The following is a 16,714-nucleotide window of genomic DNA, read 5'->3' on the forward strand; positions in this document are numbered from 1 at the left end:
TTTTCTTATTGATTAAATGGCGCTTGTAGTTTGTACCGATTTGGTGACTAGTAGCCGCAATAAAGCCAGACTTTCTTGGCATTTTGCTATTAAGCAGGTAGGCAACAAACATAAATATTTACTCAAATTATGTAAAAGTGACATAATTCCCAAAAATAATATCTAAAGTGCTATTTAAAATACCACAATGGATCAGAGAAAATCTCGGATGAAGAAGACTGCTTTTGAATAATTAATCTAATAAACACTAATCTCAATTTTTCATGTAAACAAAGGCTGTGGTGGTACGTAAGTGTCCTAAAATGTAGAAACTACTTACGTAAGAACTACTTGACTCCGCGAGCTTCGTTTCATGGGCCTGCAAAACAGTCGGTCCTTCGTCAGTACTTTCTGTATTCCCCACACATTTAGGCACTATCATCTCTCCAGCATATTTGGAAGATCTAGATGAGATCGATAGCCGGTCGTTCGACTTGCAAGTATAATATTTTCCATTACACATTCGTGGTAGCCGCCACCGTTGCCGCGTCGGCGCGGGCGCCTAATTTTGAGCTTTAATCAAACTGTCCTTACTTCTAAAATATTTGGCCCATGGTAATAATTTAAAGGACAATTCTATTTTGCACATAATTTCAATTAATATTTTGATATTTATGTAGGTAAGGATTAATAACGAATACGCAAAAAAAGTCACGCTAGAAGGAGATGATTTGAAGTAAATTTTTTAATGAAAGTAATGGTTATTATTCGTTAACCATAAAAGATAGACATAAGCTGCCCTGGGATACTATGGGGTACTGGGGTACTATAAACATGTATAACATTATTTTGATGTATCATCAGTATTTTTCGTAGCGGAAGCGAAATAATGAAATTTTTGTCAAATTTTTACCACTTTGGGTTAGATTTTTGCTATTTTCGGTAGGATCCCTAATATTTTTCAGAATAATACATAGCCTGTGTTTGCAAATGATGTAGCTTTCCAAAAGTAAAAGAATTTTTAAAATTAGTTCAGTAGTTATTGAGCCCATTCAATACAAACAAACATACGAATAAAACAAACTTTTTCTCTTTATAATATATATATATATATATATATATATATATATATATATATATATATATATATATATATATATATATATATATATATATATATATATATATATATATATTTGTTTTTTTAATTTTGTTTAGTTAATTTAAGTTATGCTATCAAAAAGTCAACAAAATAGTGTTGGTAATAATTTTTAATTTCAATGTTTTAAGTTGGTTTTAAGTAAGTTTTCATTTCGGATGAAAATTAGATTTTCCGAATTATTTAAATCATAAGAAATGTTTTGTATTTTCATACGTACATTGTTTTTACGTTTTATTTGACAGAAGTCCATAAAACTATTTTTTTTCTTTAAATTGTTGTCGTTTTTGTTGGTAATTTCTACATGCGACATTTTTAAATGAACAGTTTTCACTTAACAATGACGTAAATGCCACTTCCGACAAGCAATGATCGATTTTCTACAAGCAACAATGTCGGTTCTGGCACTTCCGACAAATCAGCATTACTCGTACCCCGTTAAAAAGGTCAGAAGTGACTTTTCTCATATTTAGGCATAAAATACGAAATACTCATAATAACATATCAAACGTAAATAACTTTTATAGTATTACCCTGAAATTTCATAATCCTACTTGAAATAAGTAAAAAGTTATGCACAATTTAGACTTTGAATCGCTCTCCTGTAAAGTTGTCGTTTTTCACATCTGGCATTGTTAATAGTCATGGGCGAATTGTTCTACAGTTAGATCGTAAACTTACATCTGCGTGTATAACAAATAGTTGGACTAATAAAAAACAAACTCAACAGAAATAAGTAGGGTTAAAAGCGCGTCTCTTAGCGCGCCGCGCCGCAGGCCGTCAGAAGTTACTGTCGAAGACTCCCATGGACCGAGTGATCTCGTCGTCCCGGAGACAGCAGTCCAGAAACTCTTCTAGTGTCAGCACGCCGTCCCGGTTGAGGTCCATTTTCTGGAATTGATAAACAAAAAATAAGTTTTCCAAGCATAAGCTTATCGTAGAAACGATTTAACGACATAACGCCGGAAAGATTACAATATTGTTTTCAAGATAAGTAAATAGTTAATCTTAGGGGGTCTCCACAAATTACGTGAGGTGATTTTTTAATTTTCTGACTCCCTACCCCCCAATCTCACGTGAGATTTTTCAAAATATGGATTTCTTACGTAAATGCGTTGGATTGTTTGACAGTCAGACGTCAGTATAATATGTATAACGTCAAAGTATAATTAATGAAAATATTTTCTTTCGAACGTATGATACTTTTAATCGTATTACGATTACGCTTACAATTAAATCATATGATTACGCATACAATCTGGATGAAATGGACCAAAATAGTATATTTTTTTGTAACAATGAGAAAAAAATTAGTTACAGTCTGTCAAGAAAGTGAAGATATTAAAATGTGGCAACATCATAGTGTCATCCCTTTCAAATCAATCTAAGAAAAAAGGGATGACACTACGATGTTGCCTCTTTTTAATTTCTTCACTTTCTTGACAGACAGTACGTGAGATTTGCCGAGACCCCCCCTGTCTCCAACGTAAGATTAGATGAGATTTGACTCGTCACGTAATTTGTGGACGCCCGCTTATGTATAATTGTTGTGCCTTATCTTATATCTTTAAACGAGTAATTCTTGTATATGGCTAAACGACGTATAGCCGTGTGATTGAATGGCGTTGTTCAGTCAAAGGGCTAGCTGTTTGATTGAACGGCTATTTAAACCAGTCGGCTGCGACATATATAATTGGAATCTCGTAATCAGCTTCAACGATTTTCATGAAATTTAGTATACCTATAGGGGGTTTCGGGGGCGATAAATCGATTTAGCTAGGAATCATTTTTAGAAAATGACATTTTATTCGTGTTTTATCGAATACCGAGCAAAGCTCGGTCAAATAGCTAGTGTGTTTTTAAGATCCAATAGCATCGCTGCGCTGAGCAATGTCATGGCAACAAGCTCACGTCACTGAAGCGATTCTATTGGTTCTCAAAACACATTCCTCGCAAGTCGCAACATATCTTTGGTGGAAACGCACTTAAAATACTAAGTAGTAGATGCCACGCATGATTTTAAGATCTGAGAAACTGGAGGTGGCAATAGACTTAAGAAATATCCTCCAATATCATCTTTATTGAAATTGAATAATATCTCTCCTCGCGCCATCTTCGAACTTAAAATTCCACCATCCCTTCCATTTTCCCTGAGGAATCTTATACAAGGTGTAACAAAATTAAGTGATAATACTTTAGGTGTGTGTGCCTTATTTCACTGTGAGAGTTGTAGAGTTGACAAAGCATCTTTTTTGGGAATTTGTGTGGGCAAGCCCTTGCGTCATGCATTTTCCTATACAAAAGTAAAAAAAAATAGTTGCGTTTTCGGCGCTACTACTTTCACAGTCAAAGTAGCAGCGCCGAAGGGACACATACACACACTAAAGTAATAACACTTAGTTTTGTAATTTGTTATACCTTGTATTTGTGCGCGGCCTATACATGGTTATTGTCTTACCTGAAACAACCTCTCCACCTTTTCTCTGACTACCTCATCATCGACCATGGGCTCAACGATCTTGCCCATGAGGTCGTAGATCGCCGTCACTATTTCAGTCATCTCCTCTTTAGTTATGTAACCATCTCCGTTTATGTCGTATAATGTGAACGTCCATTTCAATTTCTCTTCTAGAGTCCCCCTCGATAATATTGATAAGCCGGTGACGAACTCCTTAAAAATTTAAGATTTAGTTAGAACTTTTAAGGTACCTAAAGGGAGAATATTATATGAAAGGAAAAATTTAAGTTATGTACGTAGGTATAGGCAGTATAACTTGAAATACTAGAGTTGCGTATAACTCTCAGAGTATAGACGGGTGCCGTTTATCGCAATGGGGATTAGTTGGCTTGGTTTTGATCAGGGGTTCCCAAACTTATTTTGTCTACCGCCCACTTTGAGAGCAAAAAATTTTTGGAGCCCCCTTTGTTTCACATACCTACTTTTAAATTAAGCCACTACAGAATGCCCCCTTTTTTTCTGGTTCCCACACCCCTTTAGGCCTTCAGCGCCCACAAGGGGGCGTTATCGCCCACTTTGGGAAAACTGTTTCAGATTAATAAAAAAAAGAAACGACAAACAGATCACTTGGACATAGCATATAAGTTCTGGAGATTTTTTGCTGTACATATTTCGTGGTTCTTGTCAATGATATTCTATGTATATTAATAACATAACTAGATTGGCAGTTTACGGCAGCAACGCGTTGCCACTTCGAAGATGCCTGCAGGCATATTTGACTTACATGACTTGACATCGTCTTTTGAACTGTCAAGCAGCATAACCACTTCTGAAAATCGTTTGTAAGACATTGCTACTCTAGTATTTTAGAAACTCATTGGTTCTTGTACCTACCTGTGTCCCTAATTTTGTGTGAGCAAATCATCTTTAGTAGGATTTTGACTATAACTGATATATCTCACCTCAAAACTCAGAAGTCCACTTCTATCTTGGTCTAAGGTATTGAATACATAGTGTGCATACTGTGCCGTGTTGGCTGTAAACAAAATAAACATTATTATGCTTCAGTCAGAATTATTTGTAACACTCACCGCCGTACTCAGAGACATTTAATTATGATTAACCTTGAATTTAATAAAGAGTTTGACAGATAATGTATGGGGCTTATGTAAAAAATTTGAATTAATTACAATTAAGTAAATAATGTTCCACTCTGATTGCGGCAGATAGTATACAATTTAAGCTGCGCGTGCACTGGATCGGAATCTGAGCGTACGGATTTGTTGCTTTGTATGGTACTGCGTGCACTGGATCGGCATTTCTGCGCCTGAGACCGGAATTTATGCCGATGACGTCATCCGCAGCCGCGTCTATGGATCAATTTATATATTTAGTGCAGAGTCAAAGCGCATCGAAACAAAGTATCAAAACTGAACATAGCAAATCCAACCTTAACTCCAAAGCGTTAACGCACATATTTCATATATACATTAATCCGAATGCAGTGGACGCACCCCATCGGCATTTCGTAAATGACGACGCTCCGATTCCGATCCAGTGGACGCGCAGCTTTAGCATTTACTTTTCTAAACTAGGTTATTTGCGCTATTGTTAAGGAGTAAGATAAACTCCCTAATTTTTAGTGTGTATTAAGCAGTTTCTTTGATTTGTGAATAATATTTGTTTTAGGGAAAACATTATAATGAATGCTTACCTATATCATCTGAGTTTGGGATCTTAATGGGTAACTTAACTTTAGGGGGTATGAAATAATACACAATGGTCATTACATTTACTTTATTTCAATAGGTACATAAGGTTATAGATCTGACAAATGGATTAAACCCATGTTCAATAAATTACAGTTACGTTAGAGAACCCTTGACTTCAGTTTAGTGAAATGCGGTGTCAGAAGTCAACTAAAAGTATCACAATTCTGTTGTTACCTATGAAACATTTGGTTTTAAATTTTACCTTAAACCAGGGCTAAAAAATTTTAAGACACAGCCAAAAGGGACTTGTCTTAAAATTTCTTTTTTCTTACAAATGTTATTAAAATTAACTTATTTATAAGTTTTGAGTTGGGCACATCGTGGCGATTACCCACAGAGAATGGACAGTCCTTATACATTATTTACACTAGGGTTCCTCCCGTTTGCTGCTGGTATACTTCTATAGTGTCACCCTCCTCCATCTCCAGTGATGTGGGTGTGTCATTCTCGTTTATAGGCTGCCCGTCAAATCTGAATCTCACTACTTGCATTGACAAACCCTGGAATTGAAAATAGTATGTGATTAGTATACTCAATTGTAAAATAATACAAGTAGGCTTTGAAAGAGATGCCAATAAATTATAAAGGCAGATTTACATTAAGTTAGTAACTGTTGTCAAATGTCAGTCCACTGATGTGTTAGTGGGTGTTTTCCAATAAGAGCATTGTAGCGCATTATGCGGCATAATGCTTAACGTTGAATGTTTCAACAACAACACCGCTTCGCACAAGAGCACTATCAAAAGTAGTGCTTTCGCTTGATGCGTGCAATGGATACCAACTCTGACAGAAAAGTAGTTTCAGAATAATTTCGACATTAAGCGCCACTGAGTCGCATTATGCTTTCTAATTGGAAAACTAGGAGTGCTGACCTGGCACTGCTATAGTGTAGTGCGCAATTCTATTACTTAATACGTTATTACAATAATTCTTGTTCTGTTTTTCTAATTTTTTTCTAAAATTCTAAATAATTGTGACCATTGTCTATCGCTGCTTTGTTTCTATTAGCATTTTTCTATCTGTGGAAACTTTTAATTGGCCTTCTTGTATTGTATATTTAGATTCTATGTGTATGTTAGCTGTAAGTTTTCCAAAAATCAATAAAATAAAAATAAAATAAAATACTGATTTCAAATAAATAAATAAAGTTAATACACCTAGCGGAATAGAGCAACAATCTCATCTCATCAATTGGTTTCATCTGTGTGTAAAAATATGTGATACACTTACACAAGCATGATTGAACATGAATTCTATGAGATTAAATTGTCAACTTGCCGCACATGCCGACTGGACATCAAAAAAAGAGTGCTGCTGTCATGTATCACACATCTCTTTTTACCACGCACTGTTACTGATAGTGACATCTCTCTTGCTCAGGCCTTTATTTCTCTATTTTGCTAGGCATATTAACTTTATGGAAATAACTTACATTATTACAGTGCACTTACATGGCGGGGGACTAACATCAGTTATTGACTCATGTAAGTTACCTTTAAATTGTTAAAAAATTACTTGTTCAGGATTGTATGTACCATATCATATTGTAAACTATAAAGTAATGTCGTTTTTGCAAAGTCATTATTTACACAATATTGTGTAATAACTAATAAGTTATAACTTTTGGCAAAAATTAATCCCTTGATTAACAGGAAACAGTTATAAAAACTATGAATTCAGCAGTTTGCTAATTGTTTTGAAAATAGAAATGCAATTGCATATTTTATAAACAATCTTGTTATCAAGGTTAACCAGAGAATGACTCATTACTATAGATTCTGACTATAGTCAGTTAACATTAAGAAGACAGTGAATCATGCTATTATGACAAGATGGCTTACTTAAGATGCTAATGTGAATAAAAATATTTACTTGATGGACAGCATGGATCAATTTTAGTTGGTAGTAGAGGATTCTTTAATAATGGGCAAATGTGGCAGTTTGAAACAAAATAGGCTTTACTTAAATTTGTTTCTCCATCAAATCTTCTCAATATAAGATTGTATCTCTAATAAGTTATTTTCAAAATGACTTAATTTGTAAGTAACAAAAAATCTAGACCTTTTCCAGTATGTACTATCAGAGAAGTTGATTCCTAGGCAGATGGGGGACCAACGTAGTTTGGTCGTGTTACCTCAAACCCATAAATATACCTAGCGGAATAGAGCAACAATCTCGAGCCATCAAACAAAACCAAAATTGATTTACATCTGTGTAAAAATTTGTATGTATACACTTAAACAAGAATCTATGAGATTAAATTGTCAATGTGCTGATAAGTGCCGACTGGATGTAAAAAAAATAAGAGTTCTGCTGTCATGTATCACACGTCTCTTTTTACCACGCAGTGTTACTCATAGTGACATCTTGCTTGCCCAGGCCTTTCTCTATTCTGCTATGTATATTAACTTTATGGTCAAACCCAGCTGACAGATCACAATTATTAACATTAAATTTACATGACCCGATCAAATGACATTCTCAACTGCCTAGGAATCAATTTCCTTGATGGTACATTAATGTGATTCAGTACATAGTAGCTGAAGTTTGAATTGTGATCGTACTGTGGTTTTTACTAGCGAGTAATCCAGTTATAAGGTAATTGGAAATTAAATACACATTATTGCTCAAATGGCAACTAAGAATTCTTAAAAGTTGTGAGTATACCAATGTTTTGAGTTTTAGTAAGAAAATAAACGATTTTAGTTGACATTTAAGACCATTTAAAAAATGAAACATTAACTATAGGTAAGATCAATTAAATGGTGGAAAGTATTGATGTTAACCGTTAGAAAACAGTGCATATAATAGGAACCCTTGGATGTTAATATTGAACCACTTCAAAACAAATAAAAATAACTAGGTATGGTAAGTCCATTGCTGGATTTGGTATGTTAGAATAAGGTAAAGTATGAGAAAGGTTAAAACAATAGAATATTCAACACTTACCGCTCTATCACAATAGGCGTTCATGAGCTTTCTAAGAGGTGTGTGTTTCTTAATTTTAAACTGGACAATGGCGTTATCCTGTCCTAATACTTTCAGGTTGATGTGTTCACTTTCTCCCTGTAAATGAATTGATACTTTTCAGTCCAAGTCCGTAAAGATAACCACATTGCTCTTACAGCGCCATGTCTGTAAGCGGAATACTCGACTCGACTAAATACTGATACTACAGTTGATACGATACCTTTTTCTCATCGGCCATGTTGATAAAAGTTTAATGCTTACTTTAAACACAGAAAATCCAAGTGAACTTTGGTAAAATGCTCAATATCACACACAAAATAATCACAATGACAGTTTCGTGATCCGGTAGCGTGGAAATGGCGTCTGACCGAGTGGCTTGGAGGAAACAGACAGTGCTGCCAACTATGCGCAATACGGTGTCGAAAATGGCGCGCTTCTGCGCGGTAACGACTGCAGCACTTATTTTTTCGAAAATAAATTATAAAAAATAGCCTTTGTTTAATATAAAAAAAATTAACATTTCTGTACAAATTATATTATGAGATTTGCTGTAATGTACGTGTTCAAATAAATTTGAAAAGACAGCGAAAGTGACGATAATAAAAATGTCATGATGATTATTGAATGAAACCTATGATCCTTTCACCTAAAAGAATAAACGAAAAAGTACTTGCTAATAAAATTAAAATGTAAAAATTCAGCAAAATCTTAATATTACTTCCTTTTCCTAAATTGAAAGGGTGCCAACATACATTTCCGTGCGTAGTGATGTACCTTATCGATATTTTAAACCGGAAATACTTAGTGATGTTCTTAGAATCGATTTCTTTGAGATTCGCTTGTCTATGAAATCGATTATTTATTTACGAAAAATTATAGTTTGTGCGTTCTAAGATGATATGGGTGACAGTTTTCACGTTCCTTGCTACGGGTTTTTTTTACAAGAAAATAAAAGAAAACAAAATGTAATAAATTATATTCCATCTACAAAAACAAATGTTTCCTATAATTGTAAATGAATAAAAATGAAAAGATGCTAAATGCTAACTTAATAATAAAAATTATAAATATTAACTGTGAAATAGGAGTGTAAAATAATTGTTACGAAAAAAATTAAAAAATGTCATATGCATCAAACGAAACTTATGTCAATAGATTGTTACGAAAAAAATTAAAAAATGTCATATATGCATGAAACGAAACTTATGTCAATAGAGATTGACTCTGTTGAATCGAAATCAAATCGATAAAAAAGGGCGGCCATCTTAAATCGCCGGCACCACTGAAATGTCAGTACGAAATCGATAATTTCGATTGCAATTCCTTTACGAAGTGATTCGATATTTTTAAACTATCGATTAATTTTTGTTAGGTAACTTCCCTACTTTTGTCAATTATAATGTGTCACGCATATCATCATAAAACGCACAAACTATAGTTATAACTTATATGTAATATGGGTTTAAAAATCTTTTAAATTATTATAATAAACTGCCTACAATGACTTTAATATAATTTCACATAATATTAAACGTACCGTACCCACATTATTTGTTTTAAACTTTTAAAATGACAACTTTGCTTACATTTTCAAACATCACACATATTTTTTCTCCGCCCTCGACGGTACTTATTTTAAAAAATTATTGTGTTTATCAGCTTATGTTCAAAAACTGATTCTAACGAAGAAAATAAAGCGCTCTAGAATGTATAAAAATATATTCACAATTAAACATAAAAAAGATGAGAAAATAGCTTAAAATATGCCATCCGCTGTGGAAGAGGTGCACTTCAACAGCTGTCGCTGTAACAATAACACTTTGTTGCACCAGAGGCGTGGTTAAAGTTAAAGTTATTGTCAAAGTTATGGTTATAGTTAAGGCTAACTTTAACTTTGACCACAGAATTTGACAGATGACAACTGGTCCGACAAGGCTATTAATGAACGTGGGCGGGGGCGCTGCTGGTAAAGGAGAACTGTCAAAAATGGCGTTTTTGTATGATGACAGCGTTAGTTCCTTTTTTAGCCACGTTCATTTAAGCCTTGTCGAGCTCAAGGTTATGGTTAAAATATATGGCGTCCATTTTTTACTTTAACCAAAGATTTGACATTTTGCATTGTAGTTATAGTTAAAGTAAGTTGGTGCAACCCACCCTTAGTATGACAGATTCATAAACCTATATATATTATGTCTATGGACAGATTTGAAGATAAGTCGGATATTATGAGAATACTTATATATAAATGGCTTAAGCGTGTCACAGACAGAGCAGGTAATGTATAATATTACATCCCGGGATGTACATCTTTACATTATATTAATCTATCACACACACAACAGGTAATGTAATGTATCTTTCGCTACATTTCAATGGTAGCCGCTCCGCTTGACGCACATTTCAGCTGATGAGGTGTTATACAGGCTGTTCTTATATTTTTAATATCGTAAATCGTAATACTATGGACCCTTCGAGTTACTTGATATTATATTTACTAGATAGTTTATCAGAATGATTAGGATTGTGATTTTGATGCGCGCAAAATGTTACAATATGTGCTCATAACACAACGATGTGAATTGAAGATATTTGATTGAAAATTAAGGCTCTGGGGAACAAACAGGCTGTGCTGAGGTGGTAACACCGTGTGTCTCTGTCTATCATCTATACATATTATTATAAAATTAGCTGTCCCGGCAAAAGTTGTTTTGCCATTTAAAGTATTTCTACTTTATCAGTTAATACAAAATCTTAACCCCTTTTAAAATCTTATCCCCTAAGAGGGGGGGGGGGGGGGGGGGGGAATTTTATACACCAGATGTTAAGTTAGAAAAGACAGTTAATACCTGACCCCCTGTTTTGTCTCCTTAGAGGGGGGGGGGGGGGATATATCTGCGAAAACCACATTCAAATCGGATCAGTAGTTTTCTTGTGATGCTGGAACAAACATACAGACAGACAGACAAAAAACTAACCACAGTTTTGGCTTCTATAGCGATGTAGTGAGTAGTGACACCCCCCGCTTATTATTTTTTGAATATCTTTTAACGTTGTTCGTGGCGGCTGAAAAGGAAGATCTTCCGACCGAGCGAGATAGCATGCTCGGTCAGGCCGAAGCCCACTGACGTCATTTCAGACGTTGTATATATCTTGCCGTTCTCGGAAACTTCGATAGCGCGATGCAGGAGTGTTAGGCGAATTGTGGGTACCGCCACAATCTCTAAGGGCGCATTTTCATTAGTCGTTAACTCGTACGGTATACAGCATACGGGGAGTCTATGACAACGAATGGCGAATGTCTATTATAATTGGTCGTGGCATGATCTCCCGCACCCCGCATGCGGGCCATATCGACCAGTGAAAATGCGCCATAATATACAGAATTTTCATTTCTACCGTTTTATTATATCGACGCCCCCACCGAATAATCAGACAATGTGCTATTGTGGGGTTTTTGCTGTTATGCGATTTTTGGCATCTAGAAGTTAAAATACATCATGTGTATTTTTTTCAGAATTTTTTTGTGGATATTTACAAAGATATAAGAAAGTATGTGTTTATTCCATAACAATACTTAAAATTGTATTTTACACACAAAAACAATAATTATGGGCAACAATAATTATATTAATGGGCAATAGGCTATTGCGAAAAAATATGTCAAAACGATTTGACGATAAACGACTATTGCATGATTATTCGGGTAAAAACATTGCTGCTTACTGCACACTTCCACTCCTGCACATCTCACTTTCACACTCATTCCACTCAGGTAGCCGCTCATCACCGGCCTCAGGTTCCCCAGATACCTAACTTCAGCTGATCGAACCTTTACAAATGGCGTTGTCGAAGGCCCCCTCTGTGTCTAGCGATACAACAACAGAAATTTTCTCCTTCTCTCTCTTCTTTCTGATGTGGTTCACTAACCTATAGAGGGCGTCTTCGGTGCACCTTTGGGGCATAAAGGCATATTTGTTGGGTTTTATTTTGGACAACTTGTAGAATCTGAGTAAGACGACCATCGTATCGCGGTGATCATCTCAGTCCACTCACCTCCAGCCTCCAGTCTCAGACCAGCATCAGATCAGTCATCGCAGAGGTTAACACAGGATCCAAGAGTCAGGAATAGTCAGACTTTCTTCATTAAAAAAATAAGAATGTCTGACTGTCCCTGGCTAGCTTTTTTGGATGTCTTAAGTTGTTATAGACGTAAGAACGGCCAGCGGTCGTTTTGGAAGAAATCGAGTGGTAAAGCCCTTTTCCTTCCTAACATTCGTTAAATTATGTAAATTGCTCATATTTTTATTTTATACTTTATGCTTATTGTAGGAATCCGTCTTCTTCAGTTTTCAGGATATACAATCATAATATTCTGTTTCAATTTTTGTAATTCACATGCGGGTTTTCTCACAAACAAGGATGCATGGGAATTGGGCAATATTTACTACAAAATAAACTAATCGTGACCGATAAACAGCGAGATCTGTTACAGATTAACGAGAACGTATTTAGATATTTTCTTCTTTCGCGAATACTCCTAAGAAGTGCTTAAAACTGTCACGATAGCACTTGTTACAGTTTCACGCCTGCAAACAGCTGTCAGACAGTCAAACATTATTCGTGGAAGTTGTCCTGCAGGTCCTAATGGGATCCAATTCAGTATTTAATTAGGAATACGATTGCTAGCCACTATAAGATGTGCTGTTATTGTGTGTTGAATGAATATTGTATTGTATTGTAACTTGAGAAGTTTTTAACATAGTTTTGATCCTGATTACATTGAACTGTATTACGATATAGATAGGAGTCGACGATTAAAGCACCGTCATATAAAAAAGGCCTACGATGCCCTCGGAAGACTGTCTAAAGCAATTTCGTGCCATTATCATTCATTTTATTAGAACATAATATGATATTGATTATTGTGACACCAACTCTGGTGGCGATGAGGGTTATGATTAACATTTTAGTTAACTGCAATGATTATAAGTACTATTAAAATGATAGAGCCAGTCTCCAGAGTGTATTTTTTTGAACCTAGAGCTGTTTTGATTGCAAGAATGTCATTTATGTCATCAAATAATGCATGTATTAAAACAAAATACATACTATTTTTATTTTACCTGTAGTAGAAAATCATTGGAACAAACGACAATGACTATAATTATATAGTGTACAATATTTTTTAATCACCGAATAGTAAAGTAATATGTGTTTACCAATATTCTTATCCCAAACAATTTCCCCGAATAATATTGCAATGAGATATTATATGTGCATTTAATTGTAGTCGAAACGCAAAATTACCCGAATAATCATGCAATAGACAATAATGATTAGAGCTTGACCTACTCCAGAACGATAAGTTGCGTTTTGCTTTATTTAAAAAAAACCTTCGGTGGTAATTGAATATTGTTAAGATAGCAAGTTAGGCAAAAAATTAGCTTTCATTTGAGATATAAAAAGTCTTTGGTGGTTTTTTTTGACGGAGTTATTAACAAAAATCAGTTTTTCGGCTCTCCTGAACATTTTCGTTTTTACGATTGTCCGATTATTCGGTGGGGGCGTCGATATGATGTATAGACAAAGTCGCATTTTTTCGCTCATGTCCCTTTGTTCCATTTAATCTACTTCCACTACGCAATGGATTTTGATGATTCTTCCAATGTTAGATAGCCCATTTATCGAGGAAGGCTATAGGCTATATTCTATCACGCTAAGACTAATAGGAGCGAAGAAATAGAGGAAAATGTGGAAAAAACGGGGAAAATTATAACTTGAACGCGCTAATCTCAGGAACTACTGGTCCGATTTGAAAAATTCTTTCAGTGTTAGATAGCCCATTTATCGAGTAAGGCTATATTATATTATCACGCTAAGACTAATACGACCGAAGAAACTCAGGGAATGTGGGAAAAACGAGGAAATATTAGAAATTACGAACTACTGGAGCAATTTTTATGGCAATATTTGGCACAGATATAGAGTAGACCAAGTGAAGGGAGTAGGGACATAAGCTATTTTTATGGGAAAATATTGTACGGTTTCCGTAAAATTCCTAATTTACGCGAGCGAAGCCGCGCGGGACATCTAGTACACTATAAAATTACTCCTGCGTACCTGGCCTGGTTTCAATGAAACCGGCCACCGTCACCAAAACCAGTGTGGGGGGGTATTATTATATTAACGTTAATATATTTTAGGGACTGGACGGTTTAGAGATTCCTATCATTAATTATTCAATTGTACTTTGCTAGATATTGGTAATTATGTACAGACGGGTCTGCATTAGGGATCGTTATGTCTCTACGTGTCTTCAGTCCCGCCAATTTAATTACCTAAGGAGTCAACAAGATGGAATAACTTTTACTATTCAATTCATTGGTTAGTTATTTCAGGATCATATCTTTATATATCTTTATTAAGAAAATAGATTTTTGTATGATAACACATACTTAAGGGGGCGACTAACCCTAAAGTGTCGATTTTATAATTCATTTTTATACTTGAAAATAAGCCCCGAATTGTTTCATTTTTTAAAATTAGATACTACATTTTATTTCCAAGAATTCGATCTGAGCAAAAACACGATATCTTAAAATTTTCTCTATAGAAAAAATCACAAAGATGCATCTAATTTTCACGAATTTTTTATTTATTGCCATAACCGTGCATTGAACAAAGTTAATATTTTAACACATTGTATAAAATTCTATCATTGAGAGATCAACCTAGCGGATTTTCAAAACGTTGTATATTTATCGAGTTATTGAGAAAAAACTAATTTGGCGATGAATCCGTGTCGTTCTTTTTCACCTGGCATATGAAAGACGGGTGTGAGTGTGAAGAGCGAAGGACGATGTTTGATTTTTGGGGTTAGTCGCCCTCTTAACCATAACGAGACAGAGTAGCATTAAAATGATTACGGTTTTTAATTTATAATTCGATCATTAATAAAACTTAATTAAATTACTTACATAAACATTTTCCCAAAAATTTTTGTAACGTGTACCTTTATATTTTATGTGCGACTGTTGGTTTGTACAATTTCGTGACTGAGATGTTTAGGGAACACATTTCTTTACTTTGTATTACTTTGTCAGCGTGAATAATACATTGTGTCCGTACTTATATTATTTGGTTAGCTTTTACTAGCGAGCAGAGGAGTAGTTTTATGGGTAATAATTTTTATTCCAGTTGGTCAGTTGACAGCCCTGGATTGTCTATGGTTTCCACTCCGCTATCACGCGAGGCAGACTGGAATAATCGCTCCCTCATATATTCCGAATAATTTGAATCGAACGTGATCGGAATTTTACATCGTTGAATATAAAACATATCGATTTTAAATAAAGATTTTACTGGTAAGCGTTAGCTTTAGTCAGGGTTCCCTAGGGCCTAGAGCAATTGTGACGCCGCGTTAAAGTAAAAAATCGTTTCGGATATTATAGTAGGGGAGGTAGTGCTATCGTTTGCTAAGTCATTTCATAAAATAATAAATAAAACGCGCGTCCACGTTAACATCCCACCACGCGCCGCACGCGTGGTGGGATGTTAACTGAGAGTATTTCAAAGTTGTAAAAAAAATAATTGCGAAAAGTGATTTTATACCGAATGAAAATTTTATGGATGATGATTGAGGTCATGCTTAACCAAAAATGCACTGTCAGCCGTATCGCAGACAAGGGATTCAACGTCAGTCGCGTTACTGAACTATGTTAAAAAAATTAAAATATAAAGTAATTTCATACCGTACAATATGTATACAGGTGAATGTTGATACCTTTTTAATAATAAAGACCACCGTCAGTCGTTAATATGCGGGTGGAAAGCCCGTCAGCCAGCGATATAAGCTATAACCAATATAGCCTTACTTCGCGCTCAATATATCCTAGGGTGTCGCGTATACGACATTTCCACCTGCAAATATTCAGCTGATGGCGATTTTCGTTTGAATTACCCATAAAATTGTCTCACATAGCAATTTTAAGTAATTAATTCGATAGTCAATATTTGTGAAAAAGAATTATATACATTTTACTTTAAAAGCGCCATCTGTTGTTATATACTAAAACTAAAATAGCACCTACCGAACCTAAACGTGTATAATCTAGATATGAACCTTTATTGGGTGCGAATTTGGATCTTTTTAATGTCAATTCAATACGCTTCCCAACAACAACTTTGAGATACTCTCAATTTTTATTCCATGCATACTGGAGTAGCTGACGATCTAAACTCTTATGTATTAATAGAATCATAAGTATATATTATGTCTATGAATAGAATAGTATTATTGTTACGATTTTCACTCGGTATGAAATGACTTTTTAAAATGAGCACGACCTCCCCTACTATTATGTTTTAGATCGCTTG

At 34.9% G+C, this 16,714-nt stretch overlaps 2 protein-coding genes across 2 annotated transcripts in view; both read right to left on the reverse strand.

The window, feature by feature from the left end:
• Window positions 1–1,744: 1,744 nt before the first annotated feature.
• Window positions 1,745–16,714, reverse strand: part of LOC121733926 (Kv channel-interacting protein 4-like) — a gene marked incomplete at its 5' end in the record, with an annotated part of 132,739 nt that continues 117,769 nt past the window's right edge. The window contains 3 exons of the mRNA XM_042124328.1: window positions 1,745–2,029; window positions 3,597–3,809; window positions 4,559–4,632. Of these exons, the coding sequence (XP_041980262.1) occupies window positions 1,919–2,029; window positions 3,597–3,809; window positions 4,559–4,632 (398 nt within the window). The remainder of the gene's footprint in view (window positions 2,030–3,596; window positions 3,810–4,558; window positions 4,633–16,714) is intronic.
• Window positions 5,379–8,720, reverse strand: LOC121733595 (small ubiquitin-related modifier 3). Its single transcript, XM_042123890.1, has 3 exons — window positions 8,559–8,720; window positions 8,318–8,434; window positions 5,379–5,868 (listed from the first exon to the last, which is right to left on the reverse strand). The coding sequence occupies exons 1-3, from the start codon at window positions 8,574–8,576 to the stop codon at window positions 5,731–5,733; spliced, it is 273 nt and encodes a 90-aa protein (XP_041979824.1). The 5' UTR covers window positions 8,577–8,720; the 3' UTR covers window positions 5,379–5,730.

This window comes from Aricia agestis, chromosome 14 (genome assembly GCF_905147365.1).
Source record: "Aricia agestis chromosome 14, ilAriAges1.1, whole genome shotgun sequence".
NCBI classification, from domain to species: Eukaryota; Metazoa; Arthropoda; class Insecta; order Lepidoptera; family Lycaenidae; genus Aricia; species Aricia agestis.

Bases quoted from the DNA above. Each gene is read 5' to 3' on its own strand.
- LOC121733595 (XM_042123890.1), bottom strand. The intron at 5,869-8,317 runs GTAAGTGTTGAA...TTTCAATTCCAG, and splicing joins ACGCCTATTGTGATAGAGCG to GGTTTGTCAATGCAAGTAGT.